This window comes from Hesperophylax consimilis, chromosome 2 (genome assembly GCF_061612785.1).
Source record: "Hesperophylax consimilis isolate HC1 chromosome 2, BYU_Hcon_1.0, whole genome shotgun sequence".
NCBI lineage: Eukaryota > Metazoa > Arthropoda > Insecta > Trichoptera > Limnephilidae > Hesperophylax > Hesperophylax consimilis.
The window spans coordinates 15936340-15952945 of record NC_142837.1 but is presented as its reverse complement, the minus strand read 5'-3'; the positions used below and the strand labels follow the sequence as shown (position 1 = coordinate 15952945).

Sequence of the window (16606 nt, the reverse complement as noted above, 5' to 3'; positions counted from 1 at the left end):
ATTCCAGTTGTGGAATGTGGAATATTTCTATAATCACTTAAAAATTCATATAATCTATCTTTATAATTTGACTTAAATACGTTATTAACAAGAATTTTCTTTAAAAAATTCTTCACTGTTTTTACCGAGTTTTCTGCCTGCCCATTGCTTTGGGGATGACGCACTGGCGTTGTTAAAAACTCAATATTATTATACTCTAAGAAATCTTTGAACTCCTGACTAGTAAAAACGGTTCCATTATCAGTTACAATACAGTCCGGGTACCCAAAATTTGAAAAAATTCTCTTCAACTCATTAATCGTATGACTTGAGTCTGCTTTCGGTATTTCCACGCAATCTACCCATTTTGAGAAAGCGTCGCAAATAACTAAAAACATTTTCCCCGAAATTGGCCCACAATAATCCAGATGCAGCCTCTTCCATGCTGATCCTGAATTAGGCCAGACTGATAAATGACTCTTAGGTGGTAACGGCCTAACTGCTGCACAATCTTTGCAACTTTGAACGATTTTCTCTAAGTCCTTGTTCATTGACGGCCACCAAAAATAACCTTTGGCTAATCCCTTCATTTTTACAATGCCCAAATGCGATCTGTGTAACAAATCTAAAACTATATTCTGAAGCGAACTTGGAATTATAATTCTATGTTGCCAAAACAAACAATCATTTTCAATAGATAATTCATTCCTTTTCATCCAGAATTTCCATAAAAAACTATCGCGATTTACCCACTTGGGCCACCCTCTACGAAGATGTCCTAAAATTCCTTGAATTTCTGGGTCTGAGCCTGTTGCTGCGACTATACGCTTTACATCTAAGTGTTCACACTTTTCTATATAGCCTATGAAATCGGAACCTAGATCGTCTACCGATTTTTCCTCTGAGTTTTCCAACGGCAAACGCGATAAATAATCCGCATGATTATTAGCTGATTTGACGTACTCAATTTTGTATGAGAACCCTGCCAAGATGATCCCATAACGTTGCAACCGATTAGCTGCTAACACCGGTATATGTTTATTTTCTCCTAAAATCCTCATTAGTGGCATATTGTCTACACATAATGTAAATTCTCTTCCATATAAATAGCGAAAAAACTTGTTTAACCCAAAAACAATAGCCAAAGCTTCCAAATCAAGGATGCTGTATTTTTTTTCCGCACTTGTTAAACTTCTAGACGCAAATTCAATTGGTCTCAACGATCCATCCGCGAAACTATGGAACAAGGAAGCTCCGAGCCCCGAGCTACTTGCATCAGTATATAGCTTAATAGGTAAATTAGGAAAGTAATTCGTTAGTATCCTATTACTACTCATTAGGCATTTAATCTTGTCCACAGCGTCTGAACACCTCTGATCGAACTCAAACCTCGTATTTTTCTTTAAGAGATTATGTAACGGTTCGCAGATTGAAGACATATTCGGAATGAAATTCCTATAAAAATTAAAAAATCCTAATAAACTTTTTAATTGTTGAACATCTGCTGGATACGGTGCTTTTTTAATAGCTTCTAATTTGTCACTTTGAGGTTGAATACCCTTTTCCGAAATTACGTATCCTAAAAAATCAATTGTTTTAACAAAAAATTCACATTTCTCCGTATTGACGCATAAACCACATTCTCTTAAGCGATTACACACCGCGCGAATATTATTCTCGAGATCCCGCTCATTGATCCCTGAAATTATAATGTCATCTAAATAAAATGCCACGCCTTTTAAATCTTGCAAACAACTTGCTATAGTTCTCGCAAAAATTGCCGGTGCCGATTTAAAACCGAAGACCAGCCTATTAAACTGGAATAATCCCAAATGCGTATTAATGCATGTAAATCTTTTACAATGTTCCTCCAATTCTAACTGACAGTATGCTTGTTTTAGATCCAGTTTCGCAAATAATTTACCTGAACTTATCCTATGAATAACCTCTTCTATCTTGGGTAATGGATATTTTTCCAAATTCGTAATCAGATTAAGACTTCTTTTGAAGTCAGCGCAAACCCTAATGTTACCGTTCTTCTTTACGACAGGTACTATCGGTGATGCAAAATTGCTACTCGTTACCGGTGATATTATCCCGTCTTTTACCATAGACTTTAATTCCGCCTCAATTTTTTCTTTAATTGAAAAGGGAACCGGCCTAGCATTAAAAAAAATTGGACTCGCATCTTTATTAACCTTAAAAGACACCTTAAATTTATTAAATTTACCCAGCTTTTCAGTAAAAACATCCGGAAATTCACGAATAAAATTATCCTTATATTCCTCTTCAGGGTCCACTGAATTAATTGTATTTTGTACTGAAGCGATTTCTAACCCAAAAATATCCATGAAATCTCTACCTACAATTAGATCTGAACCTCCCGTAACAATTATAAATGTAACATTATTGTTTTTATTTTTGAACTTCACGTCAAAAATAACTTTGCCAATAACTTTCAAAGGATTCCCTGCGTACCCAGTAATGATACGGTTATCCGCCAATAATTTTAAAGAACCAAAATGACGCTTAAAGATTTCTTCCTGCATTACACTTAACGAAGATCCCGAATCGACCATCGCTCTAAAATGCTTGTCGTTAATTATAATGTCTGCTGTGAACGGTTTTATTGAAGCTATCACATGATTATTACAACAAAAATCCTCAACAATTGGATTTACACTATTTGAAAAGTTATTATTCACACAATATTTTTGCAGATGACCTACTTCATTGCATTTGTAGCATCTTGCATTGCGAAATTTGCATGAATTAGTACAATGGCCCGTTTTCTTGCAAATTCGGCACTGGGTTTTCGCACCCGATGGTACTGTATACGTCGATTTGTTTACAGATGAACTCGCGGCAAACTTTTGTTTATTGCCCTTAGAAAAATGCCTATTGCTAGTATTCTTACTGATGATGTTAACCTCTGATTTAACTGAATTATTTGGAACGTCTAAAACTGACATACTATTAGCTATTTCCTCTAGTTCGCTAAGTGACAATTTCAGCCCTTCCAAGTAAATCTTGTCTTTAATGCGACCCGGTAATAATCCAATGGCAAACATATCTACTAAATTTTTCTCCAACCTAGCTTCAAATTCACAATAAGTTGACAGAGACCGTAATCTAACCCCAAAATCTTTAATGGATTCGCCCGCCTCTTGTCTTGCTGAAAAAAATACTTCGCGTTCTTTGAATACTGAACGCTTTTTACTACAATGTTTTTCAAGAAGTGCCCATAATTTTTCAAATGAAACGTCCGTAACTCTAAGTGGAAAACACAAATTTATCAACAAAGAGAGTGTATCCGGCTTCAAAAGATTTAACAGAAACGCCCTTTTTTTATCCGCGTTAATCTCATCATTTATAACGAAAAACTGTTCTAGACGAAGCTTAAACACGAACCAATCTCCCTCGAGATGATTAAAACTCGGAATTCTTCCCGATTCCATATCTACACGAAGCACAGACCACAATAAAAACACACAAGAAGAAAAAAACAAAACCCGGAACAATAACCTCCAACAAAAAAAACAACTACTTAACTCAGGAAGTCTTCTCTGCGCCGCCAATCTTCCAGAAATTCCTTCAAAAGTTGTTATTATCCACCGCTCGCCTTGGCAATAGATAGATGCTGCAAACACCGCACGTCCTGGCAATGTTTTATTGTTCCAAATTAGCTCCACCGCTCGCCTTGGCAATGGATTATTTTCCTTTGTTAAAATGGTCCTCTGGTAAATTGCCTCTTAATTCCTAGAACAGAAATCGTCGATCTTGTCTCCCTTCTCCACGAAGGAAAACACAATTGAAAGTCACCCCGTGACTTAGCCCTCACGTTCCCGGTTGACAAAATTTTGCTGCCGTGTGACAACAAAAAAAAAATTCTCCAGTTATCCTTCGACTGCGCCAGCTGTGATGTTCTACCCTTCTGGGTAGTCAGCCGTGGACTTCTTGCCACAGACTTCCAACACTCCTTGGATGGAAGATACCTCTTTCAGTAATTAGTAGGTTACTTGTTATTAACTGGTTTATTTAGAATATCGCGTGTACAATATAACCGCGTTGGTCAACCTTTCTCTGAACTAGCTAGATTCGATCTGCTAGAGGGATTCCAAATGAAACCTAACCTGAAGCTGAGACGCCCTCTGTCGTCGGAGGCTAAAACTACGAGCACTGCCATCTGTGTCTAAAAGCCCGAAGCTTTATACACAACAATTTGAAAATCTCCTTCTACCACCACAGTAAGCTGAAAATGTTGCTTGTGTTGTGATGGAGGACTTAGCCAACCGAGGAATTGAACACACTACGCCCGAGTGAGACCCAAGCGCGATGTCAACTCGGCCACCGAACGGTAAAAAATTAAATTCAAACCTTGACGTAAACAGCTCGATGGACCTTAATGGACTCTAGCCATTAAAAACTAGAAGAGACTCCGCAGATATAATATATCTCCATAAAATTATCAATGGCTTTATTGATTGTTCTCCCCTTCTGTCTGAAATTAATTTTAGAGTCCCGAGCGTTAGAACTAGAGAAAAATCACTTTTTCATCTCCATAAATGTTCTAATATCAGACAAAATGCGTTTATATTCAGAGCCTGTAGTTTATTTAATAAGAATTTTAATGATATGGACATATTCACATGTAATGTAAGAACCTTTAAAAGATATGTAATAACTAACATTAAATAATTTTAAATATTCTACTGGAAGTTATCATGTTGTTGCCTTGAATCCTTTCCAGTTACCTTCCAATTTATACTCATGTGTTCAATTTAGTTGTAGGTATACATTTATTATATTGTTATTATTGCTATTGTCTAGTGCTTTTATTGATTGCTGCTGTGTTGAAATTTTACAATACATTATGTTTTGAATTTTAGCTGGTTATAAGTATATCAGTTAACTTTAAATTTTTATTTATTTGTGTTCTTACATCTTCTATTATTTTTTTATTTATTATTTACAATATTGTATTTTTTGTAAATCTCTCAGGCCACGGGTACAGAACCCTTAGTTTTTTTTTAAAATATTTTTTATTATTATTATAATTTTAAGTGAAAATCTGTTATTGGATTTTATCTTTATTATTTAGTTTATTCGTATATATGTAAATAATCTGTTGATTTTCCCAAATAAATAAAAAAATATAAAGTGTTTTAACAGTTAATTTTGTCTATTAAGGCGATGCTATGCAAAACCAATGCAAAATCATGTGTTTTTGGATTAAAAAATTTCAAATATTATATTAGATGCTTTAATTAAATATTACCATTAGAACACATTTGGCCTTAGAAAAAATCGAGCAATTTATAGACATATAAGTCTTTTTATAAGCCTAGAAAAAAAACAATTTTCCAATCTATAAAAAATACTTTCAAAATCACCTTACTTTCTTACTTAATACATTGCACAGAAGCAATACAGCGCATTACCTAGTAATCTAAAACTTCATGAACCCGGGCACCCCTGCTAAGTCACCAAACGTAGTGAACCAATGGGGGTTGACCTATGGCAGAGGTGTTGGTTATCCAATAAATGGTTCCCGGGGCGGCGGTACCCGTACCCGCCTTTCATACTTTCTGGGATAGTATCATTTTGACTCCAAAATTTGATAAGTTTCCTGTTCTCCTTTTTGGAATGCCTGTAACCCCTTATGATGCATCTGACATTCATGACAACACTCACCATTCTTAATATTAAACTCTTCATTTCAGGTTTGCTTTAGCTGCTGTTCAGACGGTAACATTGCCGTGTGGGACTTGCATAACCAGACTCTTGTGCGACAGTTCCAGGGACACACAGATGGCGCCAGCTGCATCGACATCTCCGCTGATGGAACCAAACTCTGGACTGGGGGGCTGGACAACACAGTCAGGTATGGACCAACCATGACACATATTGCTCTTCTTTATAAGCCTTCTGGCGTCCAGCTTTTGACATAGGCCTCCGATTCAATCATTCATCTATCCGAAGCCATTGGTTCTCTTGAGGTCATCAGTCCATTTGATCTGGGATTTCTGTTACTTTGCAGATTCTCTGCATTTTTGTATCATATGTATGCGTATTGTTACGTAAAGACAGTACTGCACAAAGAAACAGTCTCGAACCGTCTTTGTCTTGATTGCTATGAACTGATAATCAAATACTTACACTTCTCCCATTACTAGCTCAATCGGGGAGTTATCTGTCCAGTTTGTTGATGGTCGATTTGGAAAACCGCTGCCCCCCAGAGGCTAGGAAATGAATGTTAGGTACATAAAATACAGGAATAATTATAAATAAAACAATCTCTTTTGCTATATATGTAAATGCCCCCTTTGAAGACCTATATGCGAATTGGTAGTGAGACAGTAAAATATGATGTTGTTGTTGTCACAGCTTTTATTGTGAGTCAGTATAACACATCGGTTGAGTTGCGCAGTTGGGAGATGGCTCTGGATCGATGATGATGATGACACCAAGCGTAGTCGGCGATGACTGCGGTAGAATGGTCGAGATGCGGGTCAGTGGGTCGACACCGCGTTGATAGAGATCGGACTCGTGGACTTGTTCAGCACTGATGAAGGCGAGGAGTCTTCCGGGTACTTCAGCGTGAACGAGGTAGCCGAAGGTGCGATGGACCTGGTCGGCAGATGAGCGGGAGATACAGGCTAGCGACGATGGTTGCGGAGCCGAGGCGCAGACGGTGATGAGCTGGTCGCAGGGTCTAGGCGCGTGAGGTTAGCGCTGGCCAGGAATGATAGCCTGGGCCAGGGCGTTGAGGTGAAGAAGGATCGAAGCGTGACGCGGGGGGAACCGTTACGCCTAGTCGGACTTCTCGAGTGGGATGATGTCGCGTCGAACTTGTTGAGTGGAACGATGTGGAATGATCATGTACTTCGGTCCTCCACCGCTTATATACCTGCTGATTCCTTTGTTCTTGTCTGCCACGGGTTGGAGTAGCGTCTGGACTTCGAACCCGCAGGATCGCTGACTCGGTTCATTGTATAAACATTTGCATCACCCTGCATGCAAACATCCTATTATCAGCAGTTTACGTATTGCGGTACCGATATTTTAATTGAAGTTTCGTAAGACTGATTGCTGTCTCAGCTTCTTAACTCATGCAGTCTGGTTATGATATGATGACCCTAGGAGCGGTGACGTAACAGCTACACCTATATTGCACCGCATCTAGGGAAAGCTTTAAACTCTTTGTAGACGGTTTTGCAAGCTAATTTATTCATTTTAAATCTATTTCATCTCAAGTAGGCCTTTGAACAAACAAAAACTTGTAACAAGGATTAAATTTACGTTAATCATCTACCCGAGCCAGGACAAGGGATGTCGAAAACCACTGAATTGATTTCTTAACTATTTTTTTGATTCTTTTTTAAAACACGCTTTCAGAATTTCACTTAAATTATGATAATTTTAATTAAAAATTAAAAGAAACGAGAGTGCTTAAAACCAGAGAGCCCATGAGTGCCAAACTGACCATTCCAACTCTCCCTAAAAACTTTCCACCAATGAAAATGCATGTCAGTGTTACCATTACCATTGACAAGCAAATATTAAATATTCAGTAACTGACATGAAAGATCCTATGGGCAGTGGCGGCTCGTGACTTTTGGGTGTACTAGAGTGCTAATATTACAAAAAATGGCATTATTGATGTTGTAGCCAATAAAGTCTTCTTTTTTTTTTTTAGTTTTTTGTATTATGTAAACTTATGTGTTTTTAGAAACTAAAATTTCCTGAAAATCTTCATACAAAAAATTCAATAATCGAAAAAAAAATCTTTTTAGACTAAACAACATCAATAATGTCGAATTTTTCAAACAGCACTATATCACACTCAAAAGTCACGAGCCGCCACTCTTTACGGGATTGAATATTAAACATTCAAGAAATTCATTTGATGACAGTATGTATTTAATGAATATGTTTATTTTTACAGATCTTGGGATCTCAGAGAAGGCAGACAATTACAACAACATGACTTCAGTTCTCAAATATTCTCACTAGGATATTGTCCAACAGGTAAGGCTTAGATGCTACTAAAAGTTAATTTTTGTAAAAATGACATTATTTTTGTAATTTTGTTCTACTACCTGTTTATTAATCATTATTATGTATTGAATATGATTATAATCTACCTTTGTAAAGCATCTCTGAGAAGATATTTCATAAAAAAACATTATCCTTGTACATTGCAATATCTTCTCAGATATGCTTTACAAAGGTAGAAAATAATCACATTAATAATGCACATTCGTTCATACTTGGTCGAGTAAACCGAGGTGATGTCCACACATACGATTTTACTTGATAAGATTGGCTTGATGATTGCGTATGCCGAACAGGTTATGTCTACACTCTCTGCCACTACTAACTTATTCAATGTTACTTACACTCTCTAGAGCTCGACTTGATTGCGTATGCCGAACAGGTTATGTCTACACTCTCTGCCACTACTAACTTATTCAATGTTACTTACACTCTCTAGAGCTCGACTTGATTGCTCTAGGTGAGTTTGTACGAAAGAAATCCAATTCCAAATTGCTGCGAGCTGACTCGAAACAGAACTTTGAGACATGAGTTTTGTCGTCCACAAGGTGATACTTACTCGACATCATGTGAAACCGTAAGTAAGTAAGTAAGAATGAAGGTGCACACCAGACTTTATGGCAATTTAAACACTACGATGGGCTAATTATGTGGAAAGAATTCCGGATGATACTGAAAGTTATGACTTTGGGAGGAAGCAACTATGAAGCAGATCGAGGAAGCGTTGGATAGACTGCATGGAGGAGGATTGAGGCAAGACAGAGGAATGAAGGTGAATGACGAGGAGCCGCAACCAGTGGAGAATGTTGATGTGAGTGAGTGAGGATGTAACACATTGTATTACATTTTGTTGCGTTTCCAGGGGAATGGCTTGCGGTGGGTATGGAGAACTCCAACGTGGAGGTGCTGCATGCTAACAAGCCGGACAAATACCAGCTCCACCTGCACGAGTCGTGCGTGCTGAGTCTACGCTTCGCTTCCTGCGGCAAGTGGTTCGTGTCCACGGGCAAGGACAACCTGCTCAACGCGTGGAGGACACCCTACGGAGCTAGCATATTCCAGGTTAAATCTTTTTTCTTTTGCCTAAATTATTTACCTTTTTAAAATTTCCGTTTGTTGATTTTCATCAATTGATGTTCTCTGTTGTGACTGCAGATAATATACACAAGAGATGGGCCATTAACCATTATTAGTATGAAACCGCATGCACAAAAGTGTGGCCAACATTGTTCAACCAAATGACATCTGCGCATAGACTGCCCCGCTTTGGATTCTACCTACATACCAAATGTATCACTTTCATCAGCTCTGATAGTCCATGCAGTTTGTTCGTAGCTCGGCAACTGTTGCCACGCTTCCATGCCGTATTTAATTTGTTTCTGTTATCTATGGAACTTGTATGAATCTTTATTTCATTGAGTGTGTGCGTCACAAAGCTTATGTGTATTATTTTCTCTTTCCAGTCAAAGGAATCATCTTCAGTCCTCAGTTGTGACATTTCAGCCGACGACAAATACATCGTCACCGGATCCGGTGACAAAAAGGCCACCGTCTACGAAGTGATCTATTAAACATAAGTGCAATAGACATTTTACATCGTCAAAATAAGAAAGGGTCATATACTTTTTTCTCCATGGACACTATCGCAGTGCTTTTAGTTTTGAATTTCACAATAATAAAGATAAGTGCGTAGTTAATATTTATTAAGTATGGAAGGTTCACTTAGAAAACGGAACTCTGTAGAAGGTGAATTATTATTAATATTATTATTATTATTGATTGTGAATTTAGGAATCGTGTTAAAGTTTTGTTGAACAAACTGAATTATTTTTGTGAATATGTTTGCACGCATGTTGATTATATAATCAAATAGATGTTTATATAAGAGGATGAAATGAAATGTTACAAAGGATTTATAATTTATTATAAATGAATATAATTCAATGTCTTGTGGTTGGACATTATCTAGTGAATTTGAAGATGTGTATAAATAGTTTATCTCGATTAAAGCTATTATTTTACTTGTAAATCATGTAAAAAATATTTTTTATTAAACAATGCAAATGTAGTTTAATATTTGAGAATTAAGAAACAGTATCTTAACTTAGAAAATAATGTCAAATAATTTCCAAACGCAATATCAGTGTATGAATCAATGTATGTAGATTTTCTTGTGTTTATTTTTCTTTTTTTTGTAGTTCAGTATTCAGATTTTTTTTACTACCGCCTAAGAAATGAAAAGTACCTTAATTTAATATTCAGATATTAAATGTTGACTTTTTCAAAACAACCATTGTATAATATTCCTTTAAAATACAGTCAAACTCGGTTATAACGAGCACGAGGGGACTGACTAAATTTGCTGCTAATAGCCATTAATCGTTATATTCAAAATAGGTTCTTTAAAAGTCGTATAAACCTACTTACCCACCTGCCTCTACTATCAATATATTTGCAAAAGTACGGTATATTTTCAAAATAGGAGTAGGTATTACTTATTAAAAAAATAAATTAGAAAAATACACTTTTATTAGTCAAATTTGCTATCAATGACTGTTTTAAAGATTTCTCTTTTATACTTACATAATACTCAATTTTCTCTTCAAAACAATCATAACTATCATCACCTGGATCGAGACTTAGAAGAAGAAAAATAACACTAAGTTGTCTATCTTATTATCACTACCTTGTGCGTACTGTACCTACAGCTTGTAAAATAACACTAAGTTGTCCATCTTATCATCACTACCTTGTGCCTACTGTACCTACAGCTTGTAAAATAACACTAAGTTGTCTATCTTATTATCACTACCTTGTGCGTACTGTACCTACAGCTTGTAAAATAACACTAAGTTGTCCATCTTATTATCACTACCTTGTGCCTACTGTACCTACAGCTTGTAAAATAACACTAAGTTATCTATCTTATTATCACTACCTTGTGCCTACTGTACCTACAGCTTGTAAAATAACACTTGTCATAAATTGGCTTGCGGGATTGTTTTGGTTTTCGGCTGTAAAATTTCAATTATCATAAACCAGTGATGCACAACCCGTGGCGCCATTTTTGCGGCCGCTTGTCATTTTCATACGGACCACTTGGCTATAGAGAAAAATCAAAATGTTTGGGGTAAATCATGAAAACCATGGCTGAGAAATTTTTTGGTTAATTTGCGTTGCATTTCCTAAATGGAAACAAATTTAAAGAAACGGTTTGCATAACACGAAATTCAAAAAAAATCAACATAAACCTTAACTCTTGAATTTCACTGTAAACCCCCTCCCTCTCAACGAATATAAAAATCCGCTTGTAGGTCGGGGCCTGTTTGAAAAATAAGTAAAGCGGCCCCTTTGCTGAAAAAGTTGTGCATCACTACCATAAATTTGCCCCGTGCAGGGATGTAGGTACTCGTAACTAGGTACCTTCATAAACATACTTATTGATTTTTAAAACAAAATTGACGATGAGTTGTAATATAAAAGAACACAAATAGGGTACAAATTATCGAAGTTCAAATTTTGCAGATTTTATAACAATTTTACATTGTGCCCCATGGATAGCAATGGTTCACATAACCGACAATCTTACACAGGTAGTGCCATAAAAATATGTATCTTTTCCTAAGGGGATAGGAAATCTAGCAGCCGTTGTGCGACAGCTAACCGACGCGCTATGCCACCCCTTTGTTTGTTACTACTTACTTCGAGAATAATTCCCAACTACTTTTCCAGACTCACGGTATATCAGTCAATCGACCTCGTTATATCAGTCAACAATTATATGTAATTGTAATTGCTCTTTATAGCCGTGAACTCGCTATTGCCGTGATCGTTATAACTAAGTTCGACTGTATGTCAAAAGTTGTTAATTAAGACCTTTAACAGTGCCATTTCATTAATCGGCTGTAATTTTAATTGTCGGTACTTAAATTGTAATCATATGTTTTATCAATGTAGAAATGTTAAGTTAATATTTAAGTAAAAGAAACCAGTACCTATAATATCACTACATTGATATTAAATGCATTATAAAATTAAAGTAATTTAATAAAAATAAAAAAATTTCCCATCTACTTGCAGTTTCAGTTAGAATAAATATAATGTTATTTTAACATATTTTTTCTTATTATTTTCATTCCTTACAGTAATGTGCATTTATACAAAGGTACCCCTCTCATAAAATTTGATGAATAATATCCAATACAAATAGAAAACTATTTAGTTATTCAGTTAGTGGATACAAAGCGAGGAATAAATTAGTAGTAAGAAATTGTAAATCTTGTAAATTGTCAGTGTTGTGAAATATGTCGTAAGTATTTTGGAAAGCGACATTTACTACCAAAAGCTTTGACATTATTTGTGTGTAATTATATTTATTTAAACAAAAACAACCTTTGACCGTTTTCACCGATGTTGGTGGAAATGGCCCATAGCGATTTGTTCAAGCCTATAATATGGCCGCTTACATTGAGCTGCAGAGAAAACAATTGTATAAAAGATTGGCACATAGAGGATACTGCAGTCCGCAGTCCTGCATTCGCTATGTTTATAAACCATTTTGTATAAAAGATTGGCACATAGAGGATACTGCAGTCCGCAGTCCTGCATTCGCTATGTTTATAAACCATTTTGTATAAAAGATTGGCACATAGAGGATACTGCAGTCCGCAGTCCTGCATTCGCTATGTTTATAAACCATTTTGTATAAAAGATTGGCACATAGAGGATACTGCAGTCCGCGGTCCTGCATTCGCTATGTTTATAAACCATTTTGTATAAAAGATTGGCACATAGAGGATACTGCAGTCCGCAGTCCTGCATTCGCTATGTTTATAAACCATTTTGTATAAAAGATTGGCACATAGAGGATACTGCAGTCCGCGGTCCTGCATTCGCTATGTTTATAAACCATTTTGTATAAAAGATTGGCACATAGAGGATACTGCAGTCCGCAGTCCTGCATTCGCTATGTTTATAAACCATTTTGTATAAAAGATTGGCACATAGAGGATACTGCAGTCCGCGGTCCTGCATTCGCTATGTTTATAAACCATTTTGTATAAAAGATTGGCACATAGAGGATACTGCAGTCCGCAGTCCTGCATTCGCTATGTTTATAAACCATTTTGTATAAAAGATTGGCACATAGAGGATACTGCAGTCCGCGGTCCTGCATTCGCTATGTTTATAAACCATTTTGTATAAAAGATTGGCACATAGAGGATACTGCAGTCCGCAGTCCTGCATTCGCTATGTTTATAAACCATTTTGTATAAAAGATTGGCACATAGAGGATACTGCAGTCCGCGGTCCTGCATTCGCTATGTTTATAAACCATTTTGTATAAAAGATTGGCACATAGAGGATACTGCAGTCCGCGGTCCTGCATTCGCTATGTTTATAAACCATTTTGTATAAAAGATTGGCACATAGAGGATACTGCAGTCCGCAGTCCTGCATTCGCTATGTTTATAAACCATTTTGTATAAAAGATTGGCACATAGAGGATACTGCAGTCCGCGGTCCTGCATTCGCTATGTTTATAAACCATTTTGTATAAAAGATTGGCACATAGAGGATACTGCAGTCCGCAGTCCTGCATTCGCTATGTTTATAAACCATTTTGTATAAAAGATTGGCACATAGAGGATACTGCAGTCCGCGGTCCTGCATTCGCTATGTTTATAAACCATTTTGTATAAAAGATTGGCACATAGAGGATACTGCAGTCCGCGGTCCTGCATTCGCTATGTTTATAAACCATTTTGTATAAAAGATTGGCACATAGAGGATACTGCAGTCCGCAGTCCTGCATTCGCTATGTTTATAAACCATTTTGTATAAAAGATTGGCACATAGAGGATACTGCAGTCCGCAGTCCTGCATTCGCTATTTTTCTTAATTAGGTCCCCAATGCGTGAAAGCGAATTGTAGAATAAATATAATTTTGCACATTAACATTTTTGTATCATACATTATCGTTGAATATATTACTTTTATAATGTGATTTCTTTTATAATAATATCATGTATTTGATTTTGTACCATATAGTCTTGGATAATATAAAATTGACTGATTCATAATACATGTTGTCGTCTAGGTAAAATGCTCGTAGGAACCCTAGAATTCAAGGTACATATTAGTAATGTGTGTAATGCATAATTATTGTTCCTATGCTTACAAAAATGTTTGAATCATTAAAAATATACACTTCAAAAATAATGTTGTTTTTTTTTCTTACGGTTTTTATATTTTAATAGAAATGTAGTTTATGAAACCATAATACTACATATGACTATACTATTGTTAGCAATAATAAAACTCTAGGTAAATGGTTGTGATGAAATATAATATTGAAATATACTATGACATTAATAACATCTAATATTCAGTACCTAAGGTTATATCGCTCATTGCGTAGTTGAAAACCCCAGCCGTTGGATGTTGGCAGTTCTGACCCCCGGGCTGCCTCTTCCTGTGTGTCCAGCAGGTCCAATCCCTCCCTTCTTTACCGGCCGATACGCACGGCAGCTGTAGTAGTTTCTAGTCGCTCTTATGCCGACAGAGCACACCTCTGGCGGCATAAGAGCTAACCAAATTACTGTGGCGCTAATATTTAAATATGCAGCTAACACTGTACTATGAATTTTATGCATCCCAAGTACAACCACTAATATCTACACTGCTCTTTCAGGAACGCGGGCAGCTGCAGTTGTTGGAAGTGAAAAGCACCAATAGCTGTAGGAATAAGGAACTTGAGTGAAAAATATTACTACTTCAAAAACATACTTCTTATTGAACAACAAACACTGATTCTGAATACATAAGTTTTATTATATACATAGTGTCCGGGGGTAAAGTGCGCTAACTTCGACAATAGAAGTAAAAAAGATAAATAACTTCTTTCGTCATTCCAATGATTTTTTTCCCTTACAATTTTTTTTTCCCAGAAGTTTATTTATTTTTCAATGCACACAATTCAACTTTTTCACCTAAAAACTACCTTAAAACATTTGAATTTCGAGCTTGTTTTTGTGGCTGCTATTTCAGAGACATGGTTTACTCCATCCACCCACTTTAACGTGGGAGGGTACTCCTGTCTCCGCGATGACCGCCTGGATGGTACGGGCGGTAGTACCGCCTTTTTTTATTAAAAAAATCCCTACCATTTTCCCCAATAAATAACATCAAACCCCAATGTTTACTTCTAAATAGTTGAAGCTAAAATAAAGGACACATTATTTCAGTATATCTCCCCCCACAGCCCACTTCAATAAACAAACTTGGTTTGCAAATTGTTCATTAACTTTTGGGGTTCTGCTTTCTCTGATCGAGATGGTTGAAGTATGATGGATATCCTCGATGAATCTAATTTTCCTTTTGAATGACGGACCCCATTGCAGTGGATCTCTCCACATGCTCTACTAGTCTGGCCCCTCTTTCCTCGTGGGCTGTGTCCCCCGAACCTTGCTCCAGTGATCATATCCTGATCACCATCTTTTATTAAACTTCTTTCCAATCAGACAAGACCCATATTTCTACTAATATTAACACACCAAATGGGACGAATTTAAATTGCATATGAACACAAATTTACCCGCAACCGGCTTATTATCTGTAAAAGATGACTATAATGACTTCAAATCAATGCTCATAACTGCAATAAATATTTCGAAACCTCTCCCTAAAACTAAACTTCCCTCCAACTCCTGGTGGGATGAGGAATGTTCACAGCTAGTCAGAATTCGGAAAGCCAAATCTCTTTACTACCGTGACAACATGACAATGGTGAATTACCTTATATGCAAACACATGGTACAACTTCTGCAGTTCAGTATCTTCGAACACTCCGGAAGTTTGGTCTATGATTCCAAGATTCTTCAGTTCAACATCTCCTCGAGCGTCTCATTCCAAATGGATAGATGAATTCTTGGACAAAATTGTCCCCCTTCTGTACATAACTTAGATGAAATAACTCCCATCTACATTACTCCTATGTCTAATCATTGATTAGATTCTCCATTCTCTCTAATTTACCTATAAAATTGTTTGTCAACAGTCAAGGACCTATCTCAAGATAGAGATGATATACCTTACAGCAGTGTTCAGTGGGCACACTGGTGTACCGTGGTCATCAATTGGTGTGCCGCGGAAAAAATTCAAGGTATTGTGAAGATAATAAGAAAGCAAATGGGAGCAGATGAGGGATAATATCAGTCACTTCTGTTTCATACAGAAGTATGATGGCTTTCTAGCGGAAAAGTACTTTTTCGGATTTACGAGCTAAAAAATGAGTCCCAGACGTTTTTAGAGGCACAGGGTTCAGATTTTGCTTCTGTGTTTAAAAAAGAAGAATGGGTAGTAAAACTTGCATATCTGGCGGACATATTCGCTCATTTAAATGAGCCAGAAAAATGCAAAGCAGGAATTCTTATATTTTAACGTCTTCGGACAAAATTGAAAGCTTTCGCGCTAAGTTGGTATTATGGATCAGCCACGCTGTCAATGGTAATAATGAATTGTTTTCAAATGTCATGGCTGTCGATTCAGAAACAAAGTGCAGGCTTTG

The 16606-nt window shown here is 36.6% G+C and overlaps 1 protein-coding gene across 5 annotated transcripts in view; it reads left to right on the top strand.

Moving 5' to 3' along the window:
- The window catches only part of LOC149425730 (protein groucho-like), a 358855-nt gene extending 344610 nt beyond the window's left edge, over positions 1–14245 (top strand). For all 5 annotated transcript variants that reach the window (XM_089641419.1, XM_089641413.1, XM_089641399.1 and 2 more), the window contains exons 15-18: positions 5703–5863; positions 7928–8010; positions 8900–9099; positions 9501–14245. In XM_089641419.1, coding sequence (XP_089497545.1) covers positions 5703–5863; positions 7928–8010; positions 8900–9099; positions 9501–9608 — 552 coding nt within the window. In that variant the 3' untranslated portion in view covers positions 9609–14245. The remainder of the gene's footprint in view (positions 1–5702; positions 5864–7927; positions 8011–8899; positions 9100–9500) is intronic.
- The last annotated feature ends 2361 nt before the right edge of the window (positions 14246–16606 follow it).